The following is a 14,985-nucleotide window of genomic DNA, read 5'->3' as shown; positions in this document are numbered from 1 at the left end:
TTTCTCTCAAATACATTTTTTAAAAATCTTAAAAAAATATTCTCTCCCCCCACTCACCCACACGCACTCTCTCTCAAAAAAAAATATATGATGGTGTAAAGACATTAGCCAGATGTTATCTATCTGTAGGTGCCATGTTTATAGGCAATTCTTACTTTTCCTCTTTATTTTCTAAAAATTTTTTCCATTGAACAGATTATTATTTTTATAATTAGAAAATGCAGTTAAGGGACGCCTGGGTGGCTCAGTCAGTTAAGCACCAACTCTTGATTTTGGCTCAGGTCATGATCTCAGGGTCCTGGGATTGAGCCCCGCATCGGGCTCTGCACTCAGCAGGTAGTCTACTTCAGGATTCTCTCTCTCCCTCTGTGCCTCCCCCTGCTCTCTCCCTCTCTCCAATAAATAAATGAATCTTTAAAAAAAAGAAAATGCAATTAAGTTATTTTTATCTTAGGGAAAGGTGGTGTTATCAATCTATTTTTACTGACATGGGTAGATATCTACAACCTACCATTGAGGAAGGAAGGCAAGTTACAACAGCACATGTTGTATAATCCTATTTATTTAAAACAATATGTATGCACAAGAGTGCATAAGGAAAACTCTAGAAGAATGTTTAAATGCCAACAACAAAGGTGACTTTGACACTATTATTTACCAAGCAATTTATGTGGTATTAAAAGTATTCTTGGGGTGTCTGGCGGGCTCAGTTGGTGGAACATGTGACTCTTGGATCTCGGGGTGGTGGATTTGAGGCCCACACTGGGTGTAGAGATTACTTAAAAATAAAAACAAATCTTAAAAAGAAGTATACTTGAACAGCTTTAGTTGCATTACACTTTGCACGGATTCTACAGAACACTAAATGGGTTAATAAAAATATTTGATAGAATAATTTGAAGTAAGCTTTAAATGTCATTTTTTCTCCATTTATTGCACTTGTGCTCTAGGGCTTTCTTTAGGCTCTTTCCCCACATACTGACTACTCAAGTGCTGACTGCTCCGATGTTTGTAGTTGCATGGTATAATGTACACAGGTGTTCTTAACCTTTTTCTGCCATGGACCCTTTGGGCTCTCTGGAACCCTCCCCTCAGAAGAATGTTTTGAAATGCATAAAATTAAATGCATAGAAATTGACTAACAACATACATCGACATGGGTGCAGAGTAATATGTGCTTCTTTAGGAAACCATTAAATAATTAGGTCTAATAACTACCCTAGGTTTGAAGCATGACGAGAAAAAATGATGTTTCCAAAATATCTGTAACTGTAATGTGATAAGAAAGTACCTCTCATCTCTATTGGTGACAAAGGCACAGGTACTCCTAATACTACCATAGTCTGTGGCCCACATTTGTCACTGAAGGAAAACTGAATTTTCAGTGAGAGGTTAGTGAAAATCAAGATGAAGTATTTTTCCCATCCAAGGTCATGGAACCCATGGATTTTCAACCATGAGTCAGAACCCTTGGTCTAGGAAGATACAGACCAAATAGCAACAGCCGTTTTCTCCACGTAGTGGAATTCCCAGAGTGATTTTCATATGCATTTTCTGAATTTTCTGCAGTGATGCTTTACTTGTGTAATTTAAAAATAAACAGCTTAATACTACATTTTTGTTTGTCTTAAACAACCTGGAAGAGTAGCTTAAGAAATTTTAGACAGTTGCTTATAAGCTACATTTTTTATAGGGTAATCACTTAAAAAAGACTTTCAACTTTCCCTAACTCCTTAAGTATTATGACGACTTTAATCATTCCTATGTTCTTACACGCCTAGAAAAAAATTCACTAGAATTATTTATTCTGGAGTTAAGCGGAACAGAAAGACAAACTGTCACAACTGCAGACGTTTGTCTGGTTTTTTTTGCCAAGTGTAATTCCACAAACAGCTGAAAATATTAGAGCAAATTAGTACTTAATATGGACTGATACCTTCTGCTGTTTACAAAAACAAAAAAAAACACACAAAAATTCATATTTTAAAAATATATTATTAAATATGTATAGACAAATTTAAAATATAACTTATCAAAGTAATGTCAAAACTTAAGTACCACTAGAAGTCCCAGAAAAACCAAAATACTTTAATATTTTCAAAAATAATCCACATGTAGAAAGTCAGCTCATGCTTAAAAGGGCTCAAGCTTGTGTTTTAGCAATGTGGAATGTTGCAAAGAAGATGGGAACAAAGGGAAATGTGCATATCTCAGAAGCCTTCTTTGCTTTCTTTCAAATCTAAAAATAAAACCTTTGGACTGCCCTATTAATAAATCTAGAAAATGGATGCCTTTTTTTGTAGAAAGCTTTCACAAACAAAGAAATAAAAATATCTTCTTGGTTAATAGGACCAAAGGATGTAAACATAAACCAGATGTCAATCCCCATTTCTCTAAATTCCACTCTCCCTCTGGGCTCTGGTGGGGCTTCTGTTGTGAAGATGTTTCTACAGCACAAGGAGACATGGTGAATGAAAGTCTATACAGAGCAACACGGACCAAGCTCAAAAGCCAAATACTGAGCGAAAAGAATGAGTTGCAGAATGTTACACAGAGTAGGAAATCCTCCTGCGTATTTGTAAAAACAGTTTTGAATGTTATATATTATTATGTGTAACAGAGCATAAAGCTTGCATGGAGAGTATTCCCTTTGGGGGACAGGCTACCTCAGGGAGGCAGGGCAAGCAAGTGCAACCACGGCCTGGGATTTCACTGGACCCGTCACATTGGAATTCCACAGGAGGAGGAGGATGTGAATAGGGCAAAATGCTAACATTTCTGAAGTCTGAGTAGAAAGCACCTGAGTAGCTAACACGTGAGCAGAGTGGAGAGGCTAGGGAGGAAGAGGGCCAGGAGGACTGCGGGAAGGCAAGACCTCAAAGGCAGAAGGGTCAGAATGGCCTAAGGGAGGGCAGAGAAGTAGGCATGCAGAGATGAGGCAAAGAGGGCTCTGATCCAACCTCCTGGGCCCAGGCTTGTGGGGATTACAGTGGTGCCATCCATGGTGGCTCATCAGGGTGGACCTGGTCCTTGACAAAAGAGAGTGAGCTTGCTTATGCACTGCTTCCTTCACCATGAAAATCTTGGTAAAAATAAATAAATAAATAAAAATCAGAAGAACTAAGCAGTGAGTTTGGCACCAGAGTTGACTCTCACACCACCCAAGCTCCTGCCTTCCTCTCAGTATTGAGTATCAGAGAATGAAGTGTGTTGGAGAAGGGGAAGCCCTCTCCTTATGGGTCTCCTGGGGCAGAGGTGGAGGGAAGGAAGGTTCCATAAAGAGACCTGAAGTGGGAGCCCTGGGGACCTGATGGGTAGGTGGGAAGTCAGCTCAGGGCAGATGGCCTTCAGAGCAGTGTGGGATGGAAAAGGGACAGGATGAATGGCCAGAGCTCCTCACATTGCCTTCTGGGGCTCAGGAACATCTCAGAATGTGATGCAACTTAGAAGGAAAGCGGAGCCTATGTGGCACAGCTGGTGTAGTGTGTCTGATTTCCTTCCAGCACACTCTGCAAACAAAAATGCTCCTTGCCCTCAGGCCTGGCTTGCTGCACCTGTCTCATCTCTGAGACCCAGCCCACCAGTTCTCTCTTGTCTGAGCCTCTGAACATGCTGGTCTCTCCCCCACTCCTACCTTCTCCTGGACTAGCTAATGTTGCCTTATCGTTCAGGTTTTGGAGGTCACTTTTCAAAGAAGTCTCTTCCCTGACCTCACTTCCAAGTCTAGGTGGGACCCCTCTAACATTTATGTGCTCCCTTAGTGGTCAGTATTCTTCCATCATAGCATTCAGCCCTCTGTAGAGAAACAGTCTGTTTGCCTATCTGTATCTTCCTTTAGATCAGAAGATAGCTGAGGGTAATCCATAGCATCTAGTAAATGACATAATATATGCTAAATTGGTATAGGGTAAAGTAATCAAGTATTGCTCTATAAAGAGTACAAGAATCAAAGAGAAATGAAGCAAGAGCAATCTGGTCCTGAATACTTCCAGGACATAACTTACGCATATTACAATACAAATAAGACAGAAGGTCCAGCAGCTTCAGGATACTTCAACTCTGAGTCCTAAGGAGCCACTGCAACTTAGTACCAAAATAAAAATGCTCCATTTTCTTCAAAATTCACAAATGAGAATTGGCTGAAGTTCCCCTTGTCAAATAAAGCATCGTGCCTCACAGGCTCTGCTCACATGAGGTCACATCTGATGAAAGGGAAGCTTCTGAAGTTTTGCTTTCTAGCGCTAACTGCTAAAAATTATTTCTTCCTAGCCTAACTAACAGCTCTCTAGTCTCTACAAATAGCACCGCAGCCATAAATTTGTGTGCTCATCTACTCAAATGTAGTCTTTTCTTTAAAACTATGCAATTAACAGGACACCCTTGATTTAGCACTATCTCTTCAAGTTTAAAATGCATATACCCAGGGCGCCTGGGTGGCTCAGTTGGTTGAGTGGCTGCCTTCAGCTCAGGTCATGATCCCAGAGTCCTGGGATCGAGCCCCACATCGGGCTCCCTGCTCAGCGAGAAGCCTGCTTCTCCCTCTCCCTCTGCCTGCCTCTCTGCCTACTTGTGCTCTCTCTCTGTCAAATAAATAAAATCTTTAAAAATGAATAAATAAATAAAGTAAAATGCATATACCCTTTGACCCAGCAAGTCCCACATCTAGGTATTTCTTCTACAACCCTTAAAAAGAATGATATGGCTCTATAAAAACTGGTATCAATCTCCAAGATACATTAACTAAAAACACACACTCACCCTTGTTTGTGTGTACATGCCCACAAAATATATAAACACAATTATGAAATAGATAATAACATGAAGTATCTAGAATAGTCAATTTCATAGAAACGGAAAGAGAGGGTAGTTACCAGGTGGGGGAGGGGGAATAGGGAGTTAGGGTTTAATGGGAGATGGTTTCAGTTCTGCAAGATGAAAAGGATTCTGGAGACATATAATGGGGACGGTTGCACAAGAATGTACTTAATGCCACAGAAGTGTACATTTAAAAATGGCTAAAATGCTAAATTTTATGTTATGTATATTTTACCACATTTAAAAATTACACCCAGGTGCGTGCGCGCGCACACACACACACACACACACACACACACATACTTAATAAGAAACTGATAATGATGGCTGCCTCCAGGGAGAAAAATGGGTATTTGGGGACAGGGTGGCAAGGAGCTCTTTAACCATATAACCTCCTATACAACCTTTTTCATTCTGTACTATATACCCATTTTAAAAAATTCATTAAAAAAACCCCAGCCTTATACAAGAAGCTTTTTCCTTAATCATAAGTCATTTATACCCTTTCTCTAAATAAAAAATATTTTTTCAATCCAAATCAGGATTCCACTTCAGTTTTAAGGTTATTTATTAGATTTAAATGATGCAAGTTGCAAAAAATTACTTTTTACCTAAGAATATATTCACCAAAAGCCTGCCTTTATTTTTATGAACTATTATAGAAATGCTTCAAAATCATCACAGAAGAAAATTACCATTTTTATCAGTACACAACTTTTATTCCATCACAACCGAGCTAGCTGAATATAGAACTGTTTCAACAGCAAAAAGCCCTCATCATAATTCAAGACAAAAATCAGCCTGCAATTACATGAGTTAGGAAACAAATGATGCTTATGTTGCAGTCTACCCTAAGCTCTCACTTCTGTGTCAGAATCTAAAACACACACACATACACACACACGCACGCACACCCTCTGGATTCCTCCTAGTTTATCCAAAACCTACTTTGTGAAGATCCACTATTTTCTTGAGTCTTCTGGAATGAGCACTGTGGCCGTTGCCACTGTTACTGCAATCTCTGTGGCCCTGCCCCAAGTCAAGGAGAAAGCAGCACTTGCAGGGCCCCACACTGCCCCTGCCTTGAATCAGGGGCTCAAGTACTTGTTGGGTGAATGAATAAATGATTATATGCTGACCAGCTTGCCATCAAGTCTCACAAAGAAAAACTTCAGAAAGAAAAAAGTAAGAGATGCTTTGCTTACTTGAAGTCAACATATGATAAAGGTGAAGACCAGATGACTGAATCACCAAATGGCTATGACACGACTGGCTAAGTGGGGAACGCATCCCTACCCAAAATTCAATACAAAAACAAGCATTTTTATAACCATAGGAAAAACACAGGACAACTTACCTATAAGATTCTTTTGTATATATCAATATAGTACATCAAGTTTTTTTAAGAAGAAAAATATATAGATGAATACTGACATGTTCTTAAGGTAGGAAAGGACTTTTTAAGTATAAAAGCAAAAGAAAAAAATCCTAACAGAAATTTTATACATCAGGGGCGCCCGGGTGGCTCAGTCGGTTAAGCATCTGCCTTCGGCTCAGGTCATGATCCCAGGGTCCTGGGATCGAGTCCTGCATCAGGCTCCCTGCTAAGTGGGGAGTCTGCTTCTCCCTCTGCCCCTCCCCCTGCTTGTACTCTCTGTTTCTCTCTCTCTCGCAAAAATAAATAAATAAAATCTTCAAAAAAAAAAAAAAGAAATTTTATACATCAAAAAAGACAAGCAGAATCAAAAGATATACGACAAGGTAGGAAAAATATTTGCATGATGATAAAGAGTATCCTTAATACAAGTTCTTACAAATCAACTTAAAAACAAGTATCCTGATGGAAGAACGAATGCAGAACACCAACAGGCAAGCAATTCACAAAGACCAAATGCAACTGGCTGATGATTACTGAAGTTCAGCCTCAGTAATAACCCAAGGAGCACAAATTTAAAAGATGGGCTTCCAATTCTGGGAGGGTCTGGGAAGTGGCACTTTCTCAGACTGTCATGGGAACTGAGACAGCCATTTTGGAAGGCGATGTGGTGGTACCCATCAGCAATTCCAAGTCTAGGTAGCTGTTCTTCAAAAAGACTGGCACATGAGGAAGTTCAATCCAGTACCATCTTTAATAGCGAACAACTGGGAAAGCCAATAGGGGGACAATGCATGACCGTTTAAGTCAGCACCAGATCACACTGCCATTTAACAGAAATGAGGCAGAGAGAAACATATCACAAGGACAGATGCAGAATATGTATAATATCATCCTCATTTTGTTAAAAACACAAAATGTGCATATTTGTATAGCCTGAGAAGATTCAGAAGGATCTACATTAATAGTGGTTACTCTGGGTAGTGAGCATGGAGAGTAATGGGGAGTTTTCATCTTTTTACGTGGTATACTTTAAAATGGTTTGTTTTCTATAAAAGCATGCATTATTTTTATAATTTCTTAAAAAAGGAAAAGAAGAAAAATAATAAGATATCAAACACTTATCTAGTAAAGACAGGTTCTGTCCTTGGAGAATTCCCTGCAAAGTTTCTTGAAGCTCAAATGGCTGTCTTTTCCACTCATAAGTAATAGACTTTTTTTTAAATATCTCTTCCTTTTTACATTTCTTAGAAGAAACTATATAGAGTGACCACTACCTGTTTTATAAAATCCATTCATAATCTGAGAAAAAGACTATTAAAAACATAAACCACCCCCAGGCCTAACATCTACCAGAAGAAACCCATTCACTGCCCATATTACATTTAGTCCACACAGTTTCTGAGACAATGCACAAAGCATCAGCCACACAACTCCCACCAGCATAAATACGTGGTGTACAAAGAACGTCCTGTCAGCAGGGCCCAGAGTACACCCCACAGCAATAAAGGAGAAATGACAATTTGAGTCACAGGATCAGGACTGGAACCAAATTTGGGACTTGGAGGCAGTGCAATGCTCTTCACTTCCTTCCACACCTTCTATTCTCCTTTACCCAAACCCTGCCCCTTCCACAGTCCCCTACTAGGCTATGTTATGGATGTCCACAAAGCTTCAGACTGAGGTGTCAGAAACCAGCAGAGAGACACAACAAAGTGCTACCTGGGGGTCTCAGCTGCAATCACAATGGCAGCATATGTATAAACTCACATTTTTTCTTAGGAAAAGGAATGGAAAAATTCAATTAGTACGTTCTGCCTTACCACATGGAATGTTTGAGATCCAGGTGTCAAAACATCAAATGTGGAGTGACCACTGATTTTAAAAAAGCTTGAGATATTGAGCCTGACAGTTGAGAAATTAAGGAACCACTCATTTTTACAAAATTAAAGTCCACACAATGGCACCAAAGTAGCCAAAAGTGTGGCTTATAGAGCACCTGAGTGTCAGACCTCATATGGCTTGGATCCTCAGCTTTTCAAAAGGCATTCATTCTGCTCTAGAGTCTCAAGAGCCAGACCTGTGTCTGGGTGCTCTTTAGTTCCGGGGAAGGAGAGTAGCAAGCACAGCCATTAGCCATGGGCTCTGCTGTTCTGTGACAGCTTTCAGGAAGCCATCCTTTTAGGGGACCACACACCAGTTCCTATATCTGAAAATGTTTTACCACTGCTCACTACCATTGACCAGGAAGTCATTTACCCAAAACCAAAGCAAACAAAGCACCATGCTGAAGACCGCTAGGCAACAGCAGCAGTGGCAGGTGAAGAGCTCAGTCAAAGCGCTCTCAGCTCAGCTGACCTGCTTCAAGGTGAACTGAAGTTGCAGATCACCAGTTCCGGCTCTAATCTGACTCCCGCCCCCAGATCACGCTGTGGCTACCAAGTAACCCTACCCAAACTGACCTTTCAGGGCTCAGGGAAGTGACTTTTTTTTATTATATGGCACAGTTTGGCACAGTTATATCTTTAGTCTTTGGGGTACTTTTATACTGTCCAAGAGTAGTACATCTTGTTTTTTTTTCCTTTTTTTTTTTTAAAAACAGATGGCCAAACCAGGACATATACTAAAAAAAAAAAAAGGAAGGTTACTTACCTGAGCCCTAACATTCCAGCTACCATGGAATCCTGTTGGAGCTGGTCTACAGAAGCAAGATGTATTCTGGGGAGTCACATGTCACATCAAAGCAGGAACTGGTGAGTCTGTATTTTTATGGAGCCTAAAACAAAGAAAATCGTAAGTTGAAAGCCCCCATTGTGCTGCACGACCTTTTTCCCAGGGCTATTTGGGACATTTTGAAGATAAACATATAGACAAAGTACTATGCTATTTCCCAGCTTACCTACTAGAAACAAGGATAAACCGCAAATTACTAGCACATAACACACAGTACTAAAATAAAGATTCATGTGTGTTAGAATCGACACTATCACAAGTCTTGTCACCTCTGAGGGACACTTTGGCACTATAAAGCATACTGTTAGTGGTGATCCCTGGTAAGTATTTCTTGCACTATGTCATACAGAAGTACTCAGGGAGAGAAAACATGTTCAAGAGAACATGCAACATCAAAATGTCATCCCAAAAAGAACACGTGAAATCCAGAGGCAAAGTTGGCCTTCTTTTTCAAGCAGCTGAATTTGAAATGAGCTGTTGTAACATCACTTAAAGGAGCTTTAACCCTGAGAGAGAGGGGGAAAAAAAAAGCAGCACCAACAGAAACCAAAAGCCCTGGGAGATCCAAAGCCCTCCTCCAATATATGCAAGTCTGTTTCAGAGCAATCACTTTTAAGCCTCTCAGATCAGTTAAATCACAATGTTCAACAAACTAAGTTATTAGTTTGATAGTTTCTCTTCTGCTTTTGAATACATTCAAAAGAAGACTTTTGTCATTACATTTTTCATCAAGATAACATCATTTCCTTGTTAAAACCTAAACTGCCCCATATTAGCTAATCTCTGGTTAGCTTGCTGGCCCAAGAGCAGCACTTTCACCTTTAGACTAAAAAAACCTAGAATACACAACTTAGAGACTATTCACACAATTACTCATGTAATTAAACCCAGAGGAAGGGCAACACCAACCAAGTCTTTTAAGCTGGTCTGTAACTACCAGGATGGTACCTAGAATTATCTATTGAGGTGCAGTGAGGCCTTACAATTCCCTGAAACAGTCAAGTCATAGAATGCTTTGAAATCCAGAAGTCAAGGTAACAGTACTACTGTTAGCTATATAATAAAAATCATACCCAGTATCGGGCTGGGAGGCCCTGGCAAAGCTACAACTTCTCACAGCCACGGTTTGTTTTTTTACTTGTAAACTGAGGGAGCTGGACTAAGGGTTCCTTCCAGCTCTGAAATTTTAAGATCTTTGATTAACTCAAGATTTCACAGAAAAAAGAGCAAGCAAATGAAAGCAGTTAAGTGAAAACCCAATAAAACAGTAATGTGCAGCTCCATATATATGATGCCCCCAGCTCCTAGGCAAGGAAGACAAGTGAACCCTTCCTAAGGCTTGCTCCGGAGAGTTCAGACATCTGCAGGAACTGCTAAACAGCCATGGTGAGGACACCTTCATATGCCAGCAGACCCAACGTAAGTATGCCCTGAAGAAGTTATAAAGGTCAAGGCTTTATTCTTGAGTAGAATGGCCACACACACCCCCTCTGATTTGGGAATGGGGATGCCCTGCCTGCCACCAAATTCCCACTCCCACTCAGTTCCCCCAACACCATACCTACCATCCAAAATGGCAGAACCAAGTATTTAAGTAATAGCATGCAAATCAAGATTTCAATAAGAAAAGATTCCTTGCAAGAGAAAGGCAGAAGAGAACAGATAAAGGCAGAAGAGCATAACTTTGTGTAACTGAGCCCAAGGAAGAAGAACCCATTCACATCTGTCCTACTGGAAACGAGATAAAGGCATAGTAGTCACAGTGGTGACAACAGCAATCTGACTGGAAAAGCCTGGTACAGAAGAATTGAGGACAAGGTCCTTCCGTTGAAGCAGAAATAATGCTCTACCCAAGAAAAAAGATTGTGTCTGCCAGCCACATGAGGCTGGTCTGCATGCATGTCACCACAGCAGAGGGTGGTGAAAACAAGCAGGTGTCCTGCTGCACTCCCTGGAACTCGCCACCAGTCTAGGACTGTGTTTCCCCCACCCCTCCACCCCCATGCCCTTAAAAAACTACAGTTGATCCTTGAACAACACAGGTTTGAACTGTTCGGGTCCACTTATATGCTGATTTTTTTCAGTATAGTACTGTAAATGTATTTTCTCTTCCTTATGATTTTCTTAATAACATCTTTATTGTGTTTAAGAATACAGTATATACTACACATAACATACAAAATATACATTAATCGACTGTTTAAGTTAATAATAAGGCTTCTGGTCAACACTAGGCTATTAGTAGTTAAATTCTGGGGGGGAGTCAAAAGTTATATGTGGATTTTCAACTGCACGGGGGTGAGAGGTCGCGGCCCCCAATCCCTGCATCGTTCAAAGGTCAACTATAGTTACTACAAATGTCAAACATTTTCTGGGATTCTCTCCTCCTCATAGATAACTCAGGCAGCCTGGCGACAAACTGCCCTTAGCCAATTAAAAGATTTCCACTGATATTCACCTTTATAAACGATCAGGACACATCATTTATCATGCAAACAGTCCCAGGCAGGTACATTAGTGGTGGAAACTGGACTGGAGTAAGGAACTAACAATTTTGCTTCTGCTCTTCTCTATTTCAGGTTAAAGAAGCAAGCTTCTCATTCAATGCCCACATAGGGGACGGAGTATTCGGGTGGGGGCAACATCATATTGGACTTATCTAGCCAAACTCCACAGTTTCTTTTGGTCAAACTCCACAGTTCGCCTCTCCACCCACTCTAGCTTTGGCCACACAGAGGCAGGGTAAACGGGCAACAATGACTCTGGTTAGAAATTGCAAATAGAATGCAAAATTGTATTCTAACCCTCCCAATACATAAACAACACAAAAGTCGAGGAGAGTTTCACTGCATCATGCTCTGTCAGGTGAAATAAAGACCTGGTACTGTAGGTTTAAAGCATTCCAGGCACATTTGTAACAAGAAACAGGACGGTGTGATAGCCCGTAATAGCAAGAAAGCCATAGGTTTCTTCAAGCTGTTAGAACATACTGACTTCAGATGCCACCAGGCACTTTTCAGAGAAACTGTATTCTGGAAGCTGCCTGTGCTGTTTAAAAGGCTAGAGGTGGGGCGCCTGGGTGGCTCAGTCGTTAAGCATCTGCCTTCAGCTCAGGGTCATGATCCCAGGGTCCTGGGATCGAGCCCCGCATCGGTCTCCCTGCTCGGCGGGAAGCCTGCTTCTCCCTCTCCCACTGCCCCTGCTTGTGTTCCCTCTCTCGCTGTGTCTCTCTCTGTCAAATAAATAAATAAAATCTTTAAAAAATATATAAAATAAAAGGCTAGAGGTATGATGAACAGCTAACTGGAGGGGCACCCGAGGAGGCAAATGCATTGCCAATGATGCAAAACAAAGCAGAGTCCTCATCCTGTCATGTCATAGGCTGAGATGCACAAACCTTGGAATCTTTGTCAAGTGAGGCTTGTGCGTCTGTGTGTGTGGATGGGAATGTACCTCAGTGATCTGCCACCAAGCTGACATGCCACAAATGGGTATCTATCTGTGGCAACTTATTTAATCAACTGTACTCTACTAGATTGACTGTGTCCCTTAAGGTTCTCCTGTGTCCGGGTAAGAAAATAAAAGCAAGTGTTTCCCGGGCTTCCTGACTGGGATTTGAAATAGAAGTCATAAAAAGCCCATAAATAAGCCTATTCCCTAAGTCTCTGGTGGAAATTCCTAAAAGACCAAAGAAACCTAGACACCGTTTTTTTTGTTTTTTGTTTTTTTTTAAATAAGGATCCAGCATATTTCAAAAGACCCAAGAGGTCAGCTTAATCTTGTTGTTAACTGAAATCGCTGAGATCCAGATGAAAATTCTGGCCATGAAACACGAATTTCTTTTCAAGTAATAATTGCCTATTAACAACACTGAATTTTACTACCACGGCACAAATAACCTTCATTTTTCTGGTATGACAAAACACCTAAAACTTGTCAGAGTCTTGCAAAGTCTAAGCCACCTGGCATCACGCGCTGCTAGATTTGCTTCCACCATCACCAACCACCCCCCTGAATTCGATCCTACCATCTCACAATTTGGGGTACTGATCCCACACAACAGAGACACAACGTGTGAATGGCTCTGCAGAGTCCATTCCTGTTCCTGGAAAAAGAACCAGAAGCACACATCTGCCTGACCATGAGTCAGGAATATCACTTTTGTGGTGGAGCCCATTTCTGCTGTGACCAATCCACAACGAACACACTCACAACGCAGGCGACCACCACAGAGGTAGGTATTCCAGAGCAAGCTTTCCCAACCTCGGGTCCACTTAAGCAAGGTCATTAACGGTCTCCTCTGTGAAAGCAATTTTTTTAGACTCTTTACGATGACATTAAGTCTTCAGGGCAAAACCACAGAAACATTGCCACACCACGTAAAAGTCACCTGAGTTTCAGTTTGGGTAATTCAGTTATAACCAAACTAAAAAGAAAATAAACTTTCAGGGGCAATTGACAGGAACCACAACGATGCGATGAACTTGGCCCATCTGGTGATGATCATCTTGAGCAGGGCGCGCTCCAGAACTATAGGAGCCGGTTACATACTATGTCCCACTCCACTTATGTAACTAGAAGATCTCCGGCGAAGGGGGGCGGGGAGGATGGGAGGGCGCTCACATTCTGAGGCCACGGAACCCCCCAAAGACCCTGGGGGCGCACTCCCACCGAAGAGCCTCTAGTGCTCCCGGACACACAGTCCCCTACCTAAGGTTCATGATGGGAACTATAACCGCCTCTTTATGATGAGTTGTGGGACCAGGAACACAATGTCTAGTCCCTTTTGTGGGTGGACAATAATTCCCACCTACTTGTTCCTGCTAGAGGGGAAAGGAGATGGTGGACCGACTCGCTCGCAGTGGGGGCAGAAAGTCATGGAATGGGCGAGAAGGAGGGGGAGGCAAAGCCTGGAGATGGGGGTGAGAGCACAGGAGCCCTTGTGGCGCACTCTCCCGACGGGAGGCGGACTGCGCACGCGCGCCAGTGGGGGGGCCGAGTAACGGCAGAGGGGGCGCGCGAGGGAGGGAGAGGGGAGAGCGCGATCCAGGGAGAGGCCGGGGCGGCGGGCGCGCGACGACGCCGCGGGCCCGAAGCCCCGAGAAGGGCACGACGCGCGCGCAGCCCCGACAGGCAAAACCCCGGCGACAGGGGCGCCCGCGGGGCCGGGGGCCGGGATGCGCGCCGGAGGCGGGAGGGAGGGGGGCGTCAGGCGAAGTCGGCCCTGGGAGACCGCGCCGAGGACGGTCACCGCGAGTGCGGGTGACGGGCCGAGGGGGGAGCCGTCACCGGCGGCGGCGGCGGGAGGGGGAGGGTAGAGAGGAGGGACGCCATCCGCCAGCCGTGTCGCCCGACCCCGCGGGCCCCTCCCGCGCCACGTCCCGCCCCTACCCTCCGCCCCCCGGCAAGGGTCCCCGCCCGCGGCCGCGGCGGTCCCACTCACAGTCTCTCCTCCTCGCCTCCTCCTCCTCCTCCGCTCGGCGCGGCAGCGGCGGCGGCGGCCATTTTCCGGACGGCTTTTACCACAGCCCTCTCTCTGAGAGGAGGGAGCGCGCGCGCCGCCGACGCCGGGACCCCGCACGGCCGACGTCGCGCCCCGCCCTCCCGGCCGGCTTGCGCGCTGCTGCACCTGCGCGCCCGCGCCCCGCCCCCGGCACCGCCGCGAGCCCTCCTGCCATTGGGTGCGACGACCAGGGTGGGGCGGGGTCTCGGTGATGATGCTACCAATTGGCTGGAGTTTGTGTCCATTCCGGCTAGGGAAAAGGGGGTGGAAACCATGTCCAGCTCCCGATTGGTTGCCATCGACCGTCATTTGGGGAAAAGAGGCGGCTAGGGCGCGGAGGGGCTGGTTTAGTGGGAGGAATTTGAATATTAAGGATTAATGGGCCCTTGCGGATGCTGGGGCAAGTGAAGGCCTCGGCTCCGCACGCCTGTTTTGCGTGGCCCTCCTGGGCCATTGACCCGCTGTACACAAACGCACAAACTACGCTGCTATAAGAGTTTCACCGCACCTGTATTTTCTCGGTATCACCACCTTCACTAGAAGCAGCAAAGTTGCCTAC

The 14,985-nt window shown here is 43.7% G+C and overlaps 1 protein-coding gene across 1 annotated transcript in view; it reads right to left on the bottom strand.

Moving 5' to 3' along the window:
- MECP2 (methyl-CpG binding protein 2) overlaps positions 1–14,510 on the bottom strand; it is a 55,100-nt gene extending 40,590 nt beyond the window's left edge. The window contains exon 1 of the mRNA XM_032397448.1: positions 14,367–14,510. Within this exon, the coding sequence (XP_032253339.1) occupies positions 14,367–14,428 (62 nt within the window). The 5' untranslated portion in view covers positions 14,429–14,510. The remainder of the gene's footprint in view (positions 1–14,366) is intronic.
- Positions 14,511–14,985: the final 475 nt, after the last annotated feature.

This window comes from Phoca vitulina, unplaced genomic scaffold (assembly GCF_004348235.1).
Source record: "Phoca vitulina isolate PV1807 unplaced genomic scaffold, GSC_HSeal_1.0 scaffold99, whole genome shotgun sequence".
Classification (NCBI taxonomy): Eukaryota; Metazoa; Chordata; class Mammalia; order Carnivora; family Phocidae; genus Phoca; species Phoca vitulina.
The sequence above is the reverse complement of the archived record's forward strand: the minus strand, read 5'-3'. Positions and strand labels throughout refer to the sequence as shown.